This window comes from Xenopus tropicalis, chromosome 1 (assembly GCF_000004195.4).
Source record: "Xenopus tropicalis strain Nigerian chromosome 1, UCB_Xtro_10.0, whole genome shotgun sequence".
Lineage (NCBI taxonomy): Eukaryota > Metazoa > Chordata > Amphibia > Anura > Pipidae > Xenopus > Xenopus tropicalis.
The window spans coordinates 200,221,344-200,235,453 of NC_030677.2; the positions used below are offsets into that span (position 1 = coordinate 200,221,344).

The 14,110-nt window shown below is 39.5% G+C and overlaps 1 protein-coding gene across 1 annotated transcript; it reads left to right on the top strand.

Annotated features, from left to right (window-relative positions):
* The first annotated feature begins 1,406 nt into the window (after positions 1 to 1,406).
* LOC100485739 (serine/threonine-protein kinase N1) lies at positions 1,407 to 10,510 on the top strand. The gene is made up of 15 exons (XM_031906726.1): positions 1,407 to 1,567; positions 2,986 to 3,049; positions 3,814 to 3,907; positions 4,400 to 4,473; positions 5,502 to 5,595; positions 5,699 to 6,036; positions 6,219 to 6,289; positions 6,528 to 6,591; positions 6,673 to 6,764; positions 7,483 to 7,659; positions 7,972 to 8,034; positions 8,117 to 8,193; positions 8,570 to 8,712; positions 9,715 to 9,822; positions 10,373 to 10,510. The coding sequence occupies exons 2-15, from the start codon at positions 2,996 to 2,998 to the stop codon at positions 10,508 to 10,510; spliced, it is 1,587 nt and encodes a 528-aa protein (XP_031762586.1). The 5' UTR covers positions 1,407 to 1,567; positions 2,986 to 2,995.
* Positions 10,511 to 14,110: the final 3,600 nt, after the last annotated feature.

A 14,110-nucleotide genomic window follows, 5' to 3' on the forward strand; every position in this document is an offset into this window, starting at 1 on the left:
ATTAACCGCCCACCCCTCAGAAAAGTCATAGTACCCCAGTTCCGAATAAGCCGCACGGTTTGACACCTCATTCATGGGTCTACGACAAACGGTGGTTAATTGCCCCCTGCTGGGGCAATTAATCTCCCACCCCTCAGAAAAGTCATAGCACCCCATTCCTAATACCACTGTAGTTTGAGGTTCCTTACTCCTATTATAGCACCCTATTCCCGACTAAGCCGCACGGTTTGACACCTCAATCATGGGTCTACGACAAACGGTTGTTAATTGCCCCTGCTGGGGCAATTAACCGCCCACCCCTCAGAAAAGTCATAGCACCCCATTCCTGAATAAGCCGCACGGTTTGACACCTCATTCATGGGTCTACGACAAACGGTGGTTAATTGCCCCCTGCTGGGGCAATTAACTGCCCACCTCTCAGAAAAGTCACAGCACCCCATTCCCGAATAAGCCACATGGTTGGACACCTCATTCATGGGTCTACGACAAACTAGTTATTCGCCAAAATCCCCATTATAAGTCAATGGGGCAAATTTGGGGACCTCTCTTGCCCCGGGGGTAAAACTGATACCCTTGTGTGGGGTATCTTCTGACACAGGTTGAAAACCTCTTCAAATGTGGTAAATTTCACGTTTCTAAAAATATCCCTCTTTGCGCTACAATCCGTCAAAGTTTGCCTCAATGTTAAGTCAATGGGATTTTTGGCCCGGTTAATTGCCCCCTGCGGGGGCAACTAACCGCCCACCCTTCAGATCAGCCATAGCACCCCATTCCCGAATAAGCCGCACGGTTTGACACCTCATTCATGGGTCTACGACAAACTAATTATTTGCCAAAATCCCCATTATAAGTCAATGGGGCAAATTTGGGAACCTCTCTTGCCCCGGGGGTAAAACTTATACCCTTGTGCAGGGTATCTTCTGACACAGGTTGCAAACCTCTTCAAATGTGGTAAATTTCACGTTTCTAAAAAAATCCCTCTCTGCGCTACAATCCGTCAAAGTTGGCCTCAATGTTAAGTCAAAGGGATTTTTGGGCCGGAAGAATAATAATAAGAAGAAAAATAAGGCTGTGAGATAACAATAGGGATGCTTTGCTTCACAAGCCCCACTAATAACTTGCTGTAACCATACCCGGAGCACTTTTTTATTTTTATAGATATTTGCACTTTTAAACTGCTATTAACAGGCAACCAGCAATTCAGCAACCCTAGGGTTAACTGACCACAACTTTTTTTGAAGTCACCACAATTTATTTGACTGCGACTTTTTTGACACAACTGCGAATACGAGCTGAGCAGCAGAACAATACGCCCTGTAATAACCTTTCAGGCTGCATCATAACAAACAAACAGAACATTGTGATGTCACAATGGGCAGCGAAGTTTGTGCAGCTTCCCTGCCAAGCGAGTGTCAGAGCTGAGCTGGTTGGGTTGCAGGGCAGATCCCCTGGGAGCTGCTCTCTCCTAATCAGCTGTTTTTGCCTCCTTAAAGCCACTTTAACACCTTTAGGCTTTAAGCCTTTACCATCGAATTGCTTCGGCGCATCCTCGCTCGGCTCCATATCTGTAAGTCAGCCAATTGGTTTTATCATTCAGATATATAGAGGGAATAGGGTGTGAGCCTGGGGCTGTAGGCCTGGAATGGGCCGTCTGTGTAACTATAGAGATTCCAACGTGTCAAACACACGACTGTGACTTTTTTCTTGAAGCAACGGCGATTTATTTGACAAGACTGTGACTATTTTGATAGGAACTTTTATATATATATAATATAGTAATAGGTTTTACAGTGCCACAAAGTAGTGTAGGAGTTTATAGTCTGTAGGATAAATCAGAGGCATAAGTGTATAAGTATAAAAGTTAGTACAGGTATAGGATCCCTTATAGAGAAACCTGTTATCCAGAAAGTAAGATATAATTACCCCTTATTGGGGGCAGAACAGCCCTATTGGGTTTATTTCATGGTTAAATGATTCCCTTTTCTCTGTAATAATAAAACAGTACCTGTACTTGATCCCAACTAAGATATAATTACCCCTTATTGGGGGCAGAACAGTCCTATTGGGTTTATTTCATGGTTAAATGATTCCCTTTTCTCTGTAATAATAAAACAGTACCTGTACTTGATCCCAACTAAGATATAATTACCCCTTATTGGGGCAGAACAGCCCTATTGGGTTTATTTCATGGTTAAATGATTCCCTTTTCTCTGTAATAATAAAACAGTACATGTACTTGATCCCAACTAAGATATAATTACCCCTTATTGGGGGCAGAACAGCCCTATTGGGTTTATTTCATGGTTAAATGATTCCCTTTTCTCTGTAATAATAAAACAGTACCTGTACTTGATCCCAACTAAGATATAATTACCCCTTATTGGGGCAGAACAGCCCTATTGGGTTTATTTCATGGTTAAATGATTCCCTTTTCTCTGTAATAATAAAACAGTACCTGTACTTGATCCCAACTAAGATATAATTACCCCTTATTGGGGCAGAACAGCCCTATTGGGTTTATTTAATGGTTAAATGATTCCCTTTTCTCTGTAATAATAAAACAGTACCTGTACTTGATCCCAACTAAGATATAATTACCCCTTATTGGGGGCAGAACAGCCCTATTGGGTTTATTTCATGGTTAAATGATTCCTTTTTTTCTGTAATAATAAAACAGTACCTGTACTTGATCCCAACTAAGATATTATTACCTCCTATTGGGTTTATTTCATGTTTTAATGATTTTTTAGCAGACTTAAGGTATGGAGATCCAAATCCAAAACCTCAGGCCCTAAGCATTCTGGATAACAGGTCCCATGCCTGTATGTTCTTGTATTTAGATTGAAAGCTCCATGGGGAAGGGACTGATAGGAATGATGCAGTGACAATTAAAAATAAACACACAATTGCATAGAATTAACAATAATCTCCGGTTCCTTTCTATTTTAGCATAAACTCAAATAAAATCTCTATTTTCTGTTACAGGAGCTGCAGCATGGGTGACCGAATGCGAAAAATATTTACCAACTTTTTTAAACTTAAAAATAAGGTAAGGCCCCAATGTCTTCCTCTGGTATTGACTTTAGTGGGATGGACCAGGACTTACTGGGATGAGTTGGGAAGGACTGGGACTGACTGGGATGAGTTGGGAAGAACTGGGACTGACTGGGATGAGTTGGGAAGGACTGGGACTCACTGGGATGAGTTGGGAAGGACTGGGACTGACTGGGATGAGTTGGGAAGGACTGGGACTGACTGGGATGAGTTGGGAAGGACTGGGACTCACTGGGATGAGTTGGGAAGGACTGGGACTGACTGGGATGAGTTGGGAAGGACTGGGACTGACTGGGAGGAGCTGCTCATGTATATTAGACACTGTTAGGGGGGTGCATTATTTATTTATCATTATATTATTGTAACATATGGGTTTCAATGAGTCCTGTGCCTGTGCCACAAGTAGGGTTGTCACCTCACCCCTTATAAAATACCAGTCACATATTGATACAACATCATGCATGGCTAATTAGCAATTCATTTAGATGCATGCTGCAGACTGAACTGATTTATATGTAGCCATGCAGCATGTATCTAACTTAATTGCTTATTAGGCATGCAGGATGTGGGTTCAATATGTGACTGATATTAAAGGGTTAAGGTGGCAACCCTAGCCATAAGTGACATCAACAAGCAATAATTATACCCGCTGACATCACTGAGCACTGTTTATAAGGCTATATGTGTATTTATATATTTATAAGCGGCTTGGAGGTTTTATTTTTTTAATGGTGTTTGTGAAAATCTTTCCCCCCACAGGAACCTAAAAGCAGAAGTGTCTTTTCTATTCCTCTGCAAAAGACAGAGACAGACATCTCATCTGCTTCGAACCTGAAAGCTGAAAAACCTGCAGGTATTTGAATTTGAGGGATCGGCTGCGTTACTTTGTTGTTTTGTCCTTAGTCGCAGCTCACAGGGTTAACGAAACACACAGCCTTCTTATATGCACAAGTAATATGGAACCCAAGGTTATATTATAGCAATGGGGAACAAGTTGGTAGAACTGAAGGGGGTGCTTATGGGGGATCATGTAACAGCATTCAGTCATTTACCAATTTGGCAAATATCCCTAAAACCTAGAGACCAACCTCTACTTGTACTAAAGCAGGAGAAACCATTAGCACTCCATATAAATGCCCTCCCTCACACATGATTATTTAAGGATCTAGTCCTCCTCCTATGGTGAAAAGTCTATAGACTTCTTCCACATTCTCCTGATTTCATAGGTCTACTGCTCGGCTTGGCCTCCTGATTAACCAATCAGAGCAGCCAGGCAGTATTAGAAAGTGATTGTATTTGTTTCTGTATCATCTCAATGTATTTTAATCTATATTTTCCACTATAGAAGCAAGCGCGAAGAAAGGAATACTTCGACGCCTCTGCAAATCAATTAGGAACCTCTGTCAATGTAAAAAGAAGGTAAGGTGGAACGTTCCACCATCTCTTTCTGAGTTTAGGCTTGAGTGTCACTGGCTGTTGGTTCGTGTTCTCTCTCAGCAGCACATGGAAAGAATGTTCTCTCAGCTATGTTGGGTTACTATAGGCTGTAGTGCTTCTTAAATGTGCGTCCAACCTAGTGGAGAAGGTGGAGCATATTCTGCATATTTAGGCTCTTCTCCCCTTTTTGACCAATATAGTATTTGTACATTTGTATCCTGTTTTAAGGTGTTTCATTTAGGCCACAGGATTTTGAGATTAGTTATTGTATTGTAAATGTTCTGCCTGAAGCACCGCCCCTAATATATTTGGCTTAAAGAGATACTGACACCAGAAATGAAACCTTTTGTTTTTATTTCTATCATAACACTGTCTTTGCAGGAGCTTTATAATTTTGCTATAAAAGTATTTCCTGATACTTTTACATTCCCTATCTGATCCCCCATGTTCCTCTATGAGGGGGCTGCCATATTTGTGCAGCAGTAGGCTGTTAGCATTAGAAGCTATAACTGACAGGCTGAGAAGGGACAGTTAGGTTGGCAAAACAGTCGGGTTTAGGAACTTCAAGTGACAATTACTTACATAAGCAGCCCTACCAGGGAAAAATGATCAACATGACCTATAGGTTACTTTTTATGTAGATTCATAATTTACAAAGTATTTTTTTGTGTCAGTATCACTTTAAGAGCAGTGGCGTAACTAGTTGCCACCCCTAAAAAATCTTGCCTTCCCGCCCCTGCCCATGACCTCTGCCCACTGGGCACAGTAAAACGGGGCTTTATTTTATGCGCTGCGCTAGCATTTGTATATATTACACAAAATGTGCTGGTGCTACAGGCAAGTAACATTCAGTGCAATGCAAGCTCCCCTGTCTCATTGGGGCGGCTTTAGTACTAACAATGCTACGGCCTTGACTTTCCTGCCAAAGAAATATCTCCTGAATTTTCAGCATCAGTTTCTGATTCATTCTTTGCCTTTTAATCATGAGTTTATCATTTTGCTTTCTATAGAAATGTTCAGAAATTGTGCAGGAAGTAAGCAACACAGAGATGATCCTCGAGGAAAAGGAGCTACTGAAGGAGAAACCAATTGAGATCCTTACAGGTACAGAACCAAGGACATATATGCCCAATAAACCCACAGAGACCCCCATATGACTAAAAAGGTGACTTTTTAAAAAATAATTTTATATTTTTAATCTTTCCAGAGTCTCCAAGTATTCCTCGTGATCCTTCCCCAGATTTTGGAAATACTTTGATTCCAAAGAGAGAGAAGGATGATGAAGAGATGCCACAGAATGTTGAAGTGATTCCTGACGTGGAGGATATTGCTCAGAATGTTCCCGCAAAGGATGAGAAATCTGCGAGCTTATATTTAAGCTGTGTGGAACCACTGAATTACTACACTGATCCACGTTCCGATTATGCTAGTGCAAGTGATCACTATACTGATCCGCATTCCGAGTTCACTGCTCCAAATTCCAAATATACTGATGCAAGTGATTACTTCTCTGATAAGAGTTTATCTCCTTCTAAGCTGGAACTGGTGAGATTTTGTTAGATTTGGGTTTATAGGGTATTGTGTATAAATGCAGTAAAATAATATACTATAAGAATGATTATGGCACATAATATCCTTTATAGAGATATACGTAAGATTAGACTACACTGTATGGTATCATTAGCCCAAGTGAGACTGAATTAATGGTGTTTCATCTCCTTCTCTAGGCTAGAAATTGTTACTGTGAAATAATCAGAGAGATTGATAGGGCACTAAACCACGTAAAGGTGGACGCAAGGTAGGATATTGGGTTTCTATTTTGATACTTTATTACATCTTAGATACAAAAACCCAACGCGTTTCATCCTCACAGGGAGGGGCCTTCGTCAGGGGCACATGCATTAAGAAAATAGATGTGGGCCTGTATCTAAGATGGAATAAAGATTTGTTCTATCTTTCTATCTTCTGGTTTGCCTGACACACACAGGTCAACCATAAAGTAACTGAGATTATATTTCATTCTTGTTTTCTCTCAGGAATCAGACAACTATGGCTGATTTCAAACTACAATGTGAATTGGGTGCTGGTGCTTTTGGCCAGGTGAGTTACTGGCCCCCTAGATATGGGGTGGGGGGTTATTGGAACAAAGGAATAATAATGGGGGTCTCTCTCTTATTTCAGGTATATCGGGCACAACACAGAGAAACCAGGAGAATTGTAGCCATCAAGACTCAACCAAAGGCTGCAGTCAAAACTATATTTAAATATAGAAGGTCAGTTAAATGGGGAAACCGCAAACAATAAGTATTTGTTTATAGTCTGGAACATTCCTACAGGCAGATGTTTTATATCTGTTCCAGAAGATATACAGATTCCATTATTGATATAACATTCTCTCATAAAGTGCCATTGGCTTATTTTTAACAGATTTATTTAAACTTAAATTGTAAATCTGCCACCCAGAGGTGATTTTCATAATCACAATTTATCCTTTTACTTGTTGAGATTTATCATAAAAAAACAACACTTTGCATAGAAAACCATTCTTTCTAACGACTGCCATGACGCAATTGAGTCAGTAGGGATCTGATCTTCAGAACTGATGATTGTTTATAAATACACAAGGAAAAAACCACAATTGTATTAAAAAAAATCCACTGATTGATAAGTTGTTGGGATATTGATAGTTATGCCCCTAATTAATTATTACTATAGGGATTTAGTAGGATTGGCTAATTATAAATATGCAACAAGTACCTCCCATTGGTCAAAGTGAAATGATTTCACCCTGAACCTTAGAACCAACCAAAGGGCCTGATTAGTGTATTTGGGCACAGGGTGGGTGATGGTGCCACTATATTCTGTGCTTGCACTTGTATACGTGTTATAGTGCCATAAGTATAAATGGGCGTTACATTCACTACATTCATGGTGCAGATGTCCCACCTATGTCATTTTCTTCTATAAACGTTTCATGGCTTTATTTTGCAGCATTCTTCTGGAGCAGCGCATCCTTCTTATGGCAAAGCAAAAGCAGAATCCTTTTGTTGTCGGTTTATTCTCCTCCTTCATAACCAGACAACATATCTGCTTCGCTATGGATTACGCTGAGGGAGGGGACTTGGAGTCCCAACTGAAACAAGGTGCCATATCGCTGGAGAGAACTACGTAAGTACTACTGGGCTTTTATAGAGGGTCACACAAGTGATAGCCTTATAGTAGCCATAACACTGCACATAAATAATATTGTAATTACTGTCCAATCAATACAGTGAACATGGGCGGTTGCTTCTTTCCCTTTATCAAGCGAGGGCATATAGGAACATGTTATTGCCATGGTTGTGCTTTCATTACCATGAAACAAAGCAAAGGCTTAGTGAGGGCCTAGGCCCAACAATTGCTACCGGTTTTTACCCGTATAGATAAATACTCAATATTGCATTCATAAAAAGGTGACTTTTCTCTTTTTGACCCTTGTAGGTTCTTCTCCTCCTGCATTGTCCTCGGGCTGAAGTTCCTACATGAAAACAAGATTGTTCATAGGTAAGTGGAGCATTTCCTTTACTCCTAGAAATGTCTGATATGGTAATTGGGCCGGCTAACAGTGTCTGTTCTCTCAATACAGAGATTTAAAGCCAGAAAACATCCTTCTGGATGGCCGAGGATATGCCAAAATAGCAGACTTTGGTCTTAGCATAGAAGGTAAGATGGCTGTGTACAATGACATTGGACATACGGGTTCATATTAGAACTTTATGTTCATAATTAATAGAGTTCATTATATTGTAGGCACTTTCTCAGGGTCCGCAGCATAGTGGCCCCACTAGATGGATAATCCAGCATTATTAGTATTGTTATAGTCATGTTTAAAGCCCCATAAAGACTCCAGTCACCATGCAGATACAAATTCACTAATGAGAGCCTGCCCTCAGATTCTTTGTTTCACGCCAACATGGCGGTGACATTCCTCATTTTTTATAAAACCAATAGTTTAGGTTTCAAGTTAATCTTTATATTAGATAAATGATCTTTTAATCTCAACAAATCTACTAATGAAATGTTTCTGTTTGTATTCAAGGAATTGGCTACAGGGACGAGATCTGGGGCAACTGTGGAACTGTACCATATAAGGCTCCAGAAATTTTCACTGAGGTAAACTACACCAGATCGGTGGACTGGTGGGCTCTTGGAGTGATCCTGTACAGAATGGCTATTGGCGAGGTAAGTGCCCATTTATTAACTGAATCAGGGAATCACTGCTTGGCCTAAACATAATAGCAGCTCAGTTACTGCAACATTTTTTTTCCATTTATTACATTTAGCGTCCAACCTGGATGAAAGGTGGACTTATCTGTATAAGCCCCATTATAGTATCCCCTCTTTGTAGCTGAACCCCATCCACTCCCAGTACAGGTATGGGATCCCTTATCCGAAAACCTGTTATCGAGAAAGCTCCGAATTACAGAATGCCCGTCTCCCATAGACTCCATTATAATCAAATAATTCAGAATTTTAAAACTGATTTCCTTTTTTCTCTGTAATAATAAAACAGTATCTGTACTTGATCCCAACTAAGATATAATTACCCCTTATTGGGAGCAGAACAGCCCTATTGGGTTTATTTCATGGTTAAATGATTCCCTTTTCTCTGTAATAATAAAACTGTACCTGTACTTGATCCCAACTAAGATATAATTACCCCTTATTGGGAGCAGAACAGCCCTATTGGGTTTATTTCATGGTTAAATGATTCCCTTTTCTCTGTAATAATAAAACAGTACCTGTACTTGATCCCAACTAAGATATAATTACCCCTTATTGGGGGCAGAACAGCCCTATTGGGTTTATTTAATGGTTAAATGATTCCCTTTTCTCTGTAATAATAAAACAGTACCTGTACTTGATCCCAACTAAGATATAAATAATCCTTATTTGATGCAAAACAATCCCATAGGGTTTAATTAATGTTTTATTGATTCTTTAGTAGAGTTAAGGTATAGAAATCCAAATTACAGAATGACCCCTTATCCGGAATACCCTTGGTCCCAAGTACTTAAGTCTAACCATTTACATCACTCATCATGTTGGGGTTGGGTTTAATGGTGACTGAGCCTACAGCTTCATGTATAAAGTGCAGCATTACAGGACCGTACCCCATTACTGATATTGTTGCCATTTTTTTTGTTTCATGCTTTTAAAACAAATATTTTTTTCCGTTTGTAGTTTCCTTTCGACGAAACAGACAAGCAGCTCCTGACGGCCCAAATTATAAATACAGAGCCGAAAATTCCTCCAGATCTGCTTTTAAGCGTCAAGGTGACATTACAAGGGGTAAGTACCTGTTGGGATTTTGCAGCCTGCTGTTTGAATGTTTAATCCAGGGACAGGGTCGGACTGGGGGGTGCAGGGCCTACCGGGGCTACCGCGTTCCCCACAGGGGCCCCTGCCATTCACCTCTAACCCCCCTTCCCCCTGCACGGGCCCCCTGTCCGACGTCCTCCCCTGAACGCGCACATGTGAAACACGTCAGAGGAGGACATCAGAGGTCAGATGAAGCTGGCAATAGGGTCGGGTCTGGATCACTGGGGCCCACCGGGTATTTTCCCGGTGTACCGGTAGCCCAGTCCAACCCTGTCTAGGGATCATTTACTGCCCCCTAATGTTAGTGTAATCTTGCTCACATTGGCACTTCCATTTATAAACTTTGGGGCTTTATTTTTTACTGCGCACTCCAAAAATGCCAAATGTTTCTCATTGAGCAATTTCTTTTTGTACAATTTTTTCTCCCACACTGCCTATACGGTACCGGTTTCTGGCACACCCACCTGCGTACATGAGTTTGCTTTATGCTCCTCAATATGATACATTTTTCTCTTTGCAGCTGCTGGAAAAAGATGCCAGACTTCGCCTCGGGTCACATGAAACAGACGCTAAAGAAGTCATGGAAAGCTCTTTATTCAGGGTATGTGAATATTTTACTCCTCCTAAGTGGCAGCCATTAACAGGGGGGTCTTTTTAGATCCACGAGTTCCATTCCCTGTGTGAGCTCTTGCACACTTTCACAGGGCAGATATCACTTGGAATTGGATAGAATGTGTATATGTTAAATAACAGATAGTGCTAATAAAGTATTCCTGCTGTTTTACAGGGATTTAACTGGGACGCCCTTCTGAGCCAAGAAATGCAGGCGCCATTCACTCCTCAAATAAGTGTTAAAGAGCGAGTGGAGTTAGTACGCCTTCGCTTACCGGGCGCTGGTGTCCCACGACCCCACAGGACCCCATTGGAAGAGGCATTCGAAAAGTTGAATTGTCCTCCTCTTCTGCCTTAAAAACGGGGTTCCTGTGAATTCTTTAGTCCAGGTAAGGAGTTTGCCTTTATACAAATAAAAAGAAAAAATGTAACAAAGGGAGGGGAGGGGTTTCATTACACACTTAGCATAAGGGGTCTTGGGAAACAGCTCGTTGGAGTTATCTTGGTGTCCTTTAACCTATGGAATCAGGGAAAACATTGATATTTATATCTGTTGAGATAGTGTTAATGTGCTATTTCTACATAGGCCCAACTAAATGGGCTGAGGAGGTTGTATTTTCTCTTTAACTCTCCTCTCCCTCCTAATTCAGAGATCCCCAGCTGACTAACGATGACCCGATCTTCTCGGAGGAAGAAGACACGTTCAAAGCCAAATTCCTCCATTTCTATGAAGATGATTCTATTTTTATATAAATGTTTATATTACTTATTTTTTTACTTTTTTGTAAAAAAATTTGTAAGAAAATGTAATTCTATTTTTGTATATAATTTGTAAAAAAATTTAATTCTATTTTTCTATTTAATTTATAAAAACTCTAATTCTATTTTTCTATATAATTTGTAGAAAAATGTAATTCTATTTTTCTATATAATTTGTAAAAAATTTATTTCTATTTTTTTAAAATAATATAATACTATTTTTTATATGATTTGTAAATAATTTTTTTTTTTTTTAAATTTAAATTATAATTTATACTATTTTTCTATATAATTTATAAAAATGTAATTTTATTTTTCTATAAAATGTTTTAATTATTTATATTGTATTTTTCTAAAAAAATTGTAAATACTTCTATTTTTCTAAAGAAATTATATATTTCAATAAATTTTGTAAATAATGTCATTGTACTTTTCTATATAGATTGTAATAATGCATTCTTTTTCCGATCTCCCATACGTGTGCCTACATCTTGGCCAAAACGGGCTCTGAGATTTGCAGGTTAGGGGGCCGATGCTAGTGGAGGGGCATAGTCTCGGCCTGCAGAAAAACGCCCCTCCACTGGCATCAGCCCCCTAATAAAACCGGGTAAGGTTTGTGGGAACAAAGCAGTTGTAAAGCCCCCCTTAGTTATGCAACCACTCTCTGTTACCCCTGATGATTTGCCTTTTAACTACTGACCTTCCTCTACCACTTGTATGGCTGTTTATGATTGCAGTAACCCCCAGTAATCACTGGCAAGGCATTTTACATTACTCTATATAGTGTTTGGGTGAAAAAACTGAATGAAGTATCTTGCCACCATCAAGCCCTGGCTGGACAAAGTTACCAGGATCTATGCCCAATATGGCTCTGTCCAGTAGAGCCGGAATAGTTGATCTTACAGCATTCAGAGCACCTACAAGTGACTGTATCCCATCTTTATAGTCTTAGTCTTTTGGGTAACAGCCCATGTATGGGGATTACATACCTGAGACACAACCCACTGACTTAAAATATTAAAATATTTCGCCAGGCATGGATTCGTGGCGAATTTCCGCGTTTCGCCATTGGCGGATTGTTTCGCGAAACAGATGGAAAAATTTGCCACGTGTCCAAAAATTTTGCTATTAAAAAGAATAGTTGCGCATCAAAATAAATAGTTGCGGGCGTCAAAAGAATTGTCTCGCGTCAAAATAAATAGTTGTGGGCGTCAAAAGAATAGTCTCGCATTAGTCTTTAGATTAGGTGCTTTAGTCCTGCAGTTACACTCGTGGCTGAAACTGAGAAAAACATAAAGGTCTCTAATCAAAAACACTGGTTGGGAATGGACTAGCGTTAATACAGAAATGCCTCAGGCCAATAAGGGAAGACAGAAAGAAACAGCGGTGCCTTTAAATGGTAATATAGTTATATAATATTCATTTTCCATTAAATATATTACTCTGCATGTCTTTACGCTTCTCTGAGTAGTACTGGCACCACCAGGGGGCACTGTGGGGACAGACAGTAGTTACCAGACAGCGATGGTTAGCGCCAGTTATTAGCTCCCCAACCAATATGGATGCTGAGGTGTAATCTCTTTGAGACCCAGTATTTCTAATATTAGGGATGTTGAATCATGTTTCCTGGTACAGCTATGAAACCTATTATAGCTATGAAACCTGTTATCCAGAGTGCTTTGGACCTGGGGTTTTCTGGATAAGGATCTTTCTGTATTTTGGATCTTGGATCTCCGTACCTTAAGTCTACTAAAAAAAAACATTTAAACATTATATAAACTGATTAGGATTTTTGTTTTTCCTCCAATAAGGGGTAATTATATCTTAGTTGGGATCAAGTACAGGTACTGTTTTATTATTACAGAGAAAAGGGAATCATTTAACTATTAAATAAACCCAATAGGGCTGTTCTGCCCCCAATAAGGGGTAATTATATCTTAGTTGGGATCAAGTACAGGTACTGTTTTATTATTACAGAGAAAAGGGAATCATTTAACCATGAAATAAACCCAACAGGGCTGTTCTGCCCCCAATAAGGGGTAATTATATCTTAGTTGGGATCAAGTACAGGTACTGTTTTATTATTACAGAGAAAAGGGAATCATTTAACCATGAAATAAACCCAACAGGGCTGTTCTGCCCCCAATAAGGGGTAATTATATCTTAGTTGGGATCAAGTACAGGTACTGTTTTATTATTACAGAGAAAAGGGAATCATTTAACCATTAAATAAACCCAATAGGGCTGTTCTGCCCCAATAAGGGGAAATTATATCTTAGTTGGGATCAAGTACAGGTACTGTTTTATTATTACAGAGAAAAGGGAATCATTTAACCATGAAATAAACCCAATAGGACTGTTCTGCCCCCAATAAGGGGTAATTATATCTTAGTTGGGATCAAGTACAGGTACTGTTTTATTATTACAGAGAAAAGGGAATCATTTAACCATGAAATAAACCCAATAGGACTGTTCTGCCCCCAATAAGGGGTAATTATATCTTAGTTGGGATCAAGTACAGGTACTGTTTTATTATTACAGAGAAAAGGGAATCATTTAACCATGAAATAAACCCAATAGGACTGTTCTGCCCCCAATAAGGGGTAATTATATCTTAGTTGGGATCAAGTACAGGTACTGTTTTATTATTACAGAGAAAAGGGAATCATTCAACCATGAAATAAACCCAATAGGACTGTTCTGCCCCCAATAAGGGGTAATTATATCTTAGTTGGGATCAAGTACAGGTACTGTTTTATTATTACAGAGAAAAGGGAATCATTTAACCATGAAATAAACCCAATAGGACAGTTCTGCCCCCAATAAGGGGTAATTATATCTTAGTTGGGATCAAGTACAGGTACTGTTTTATTATTACAGAGAAAAG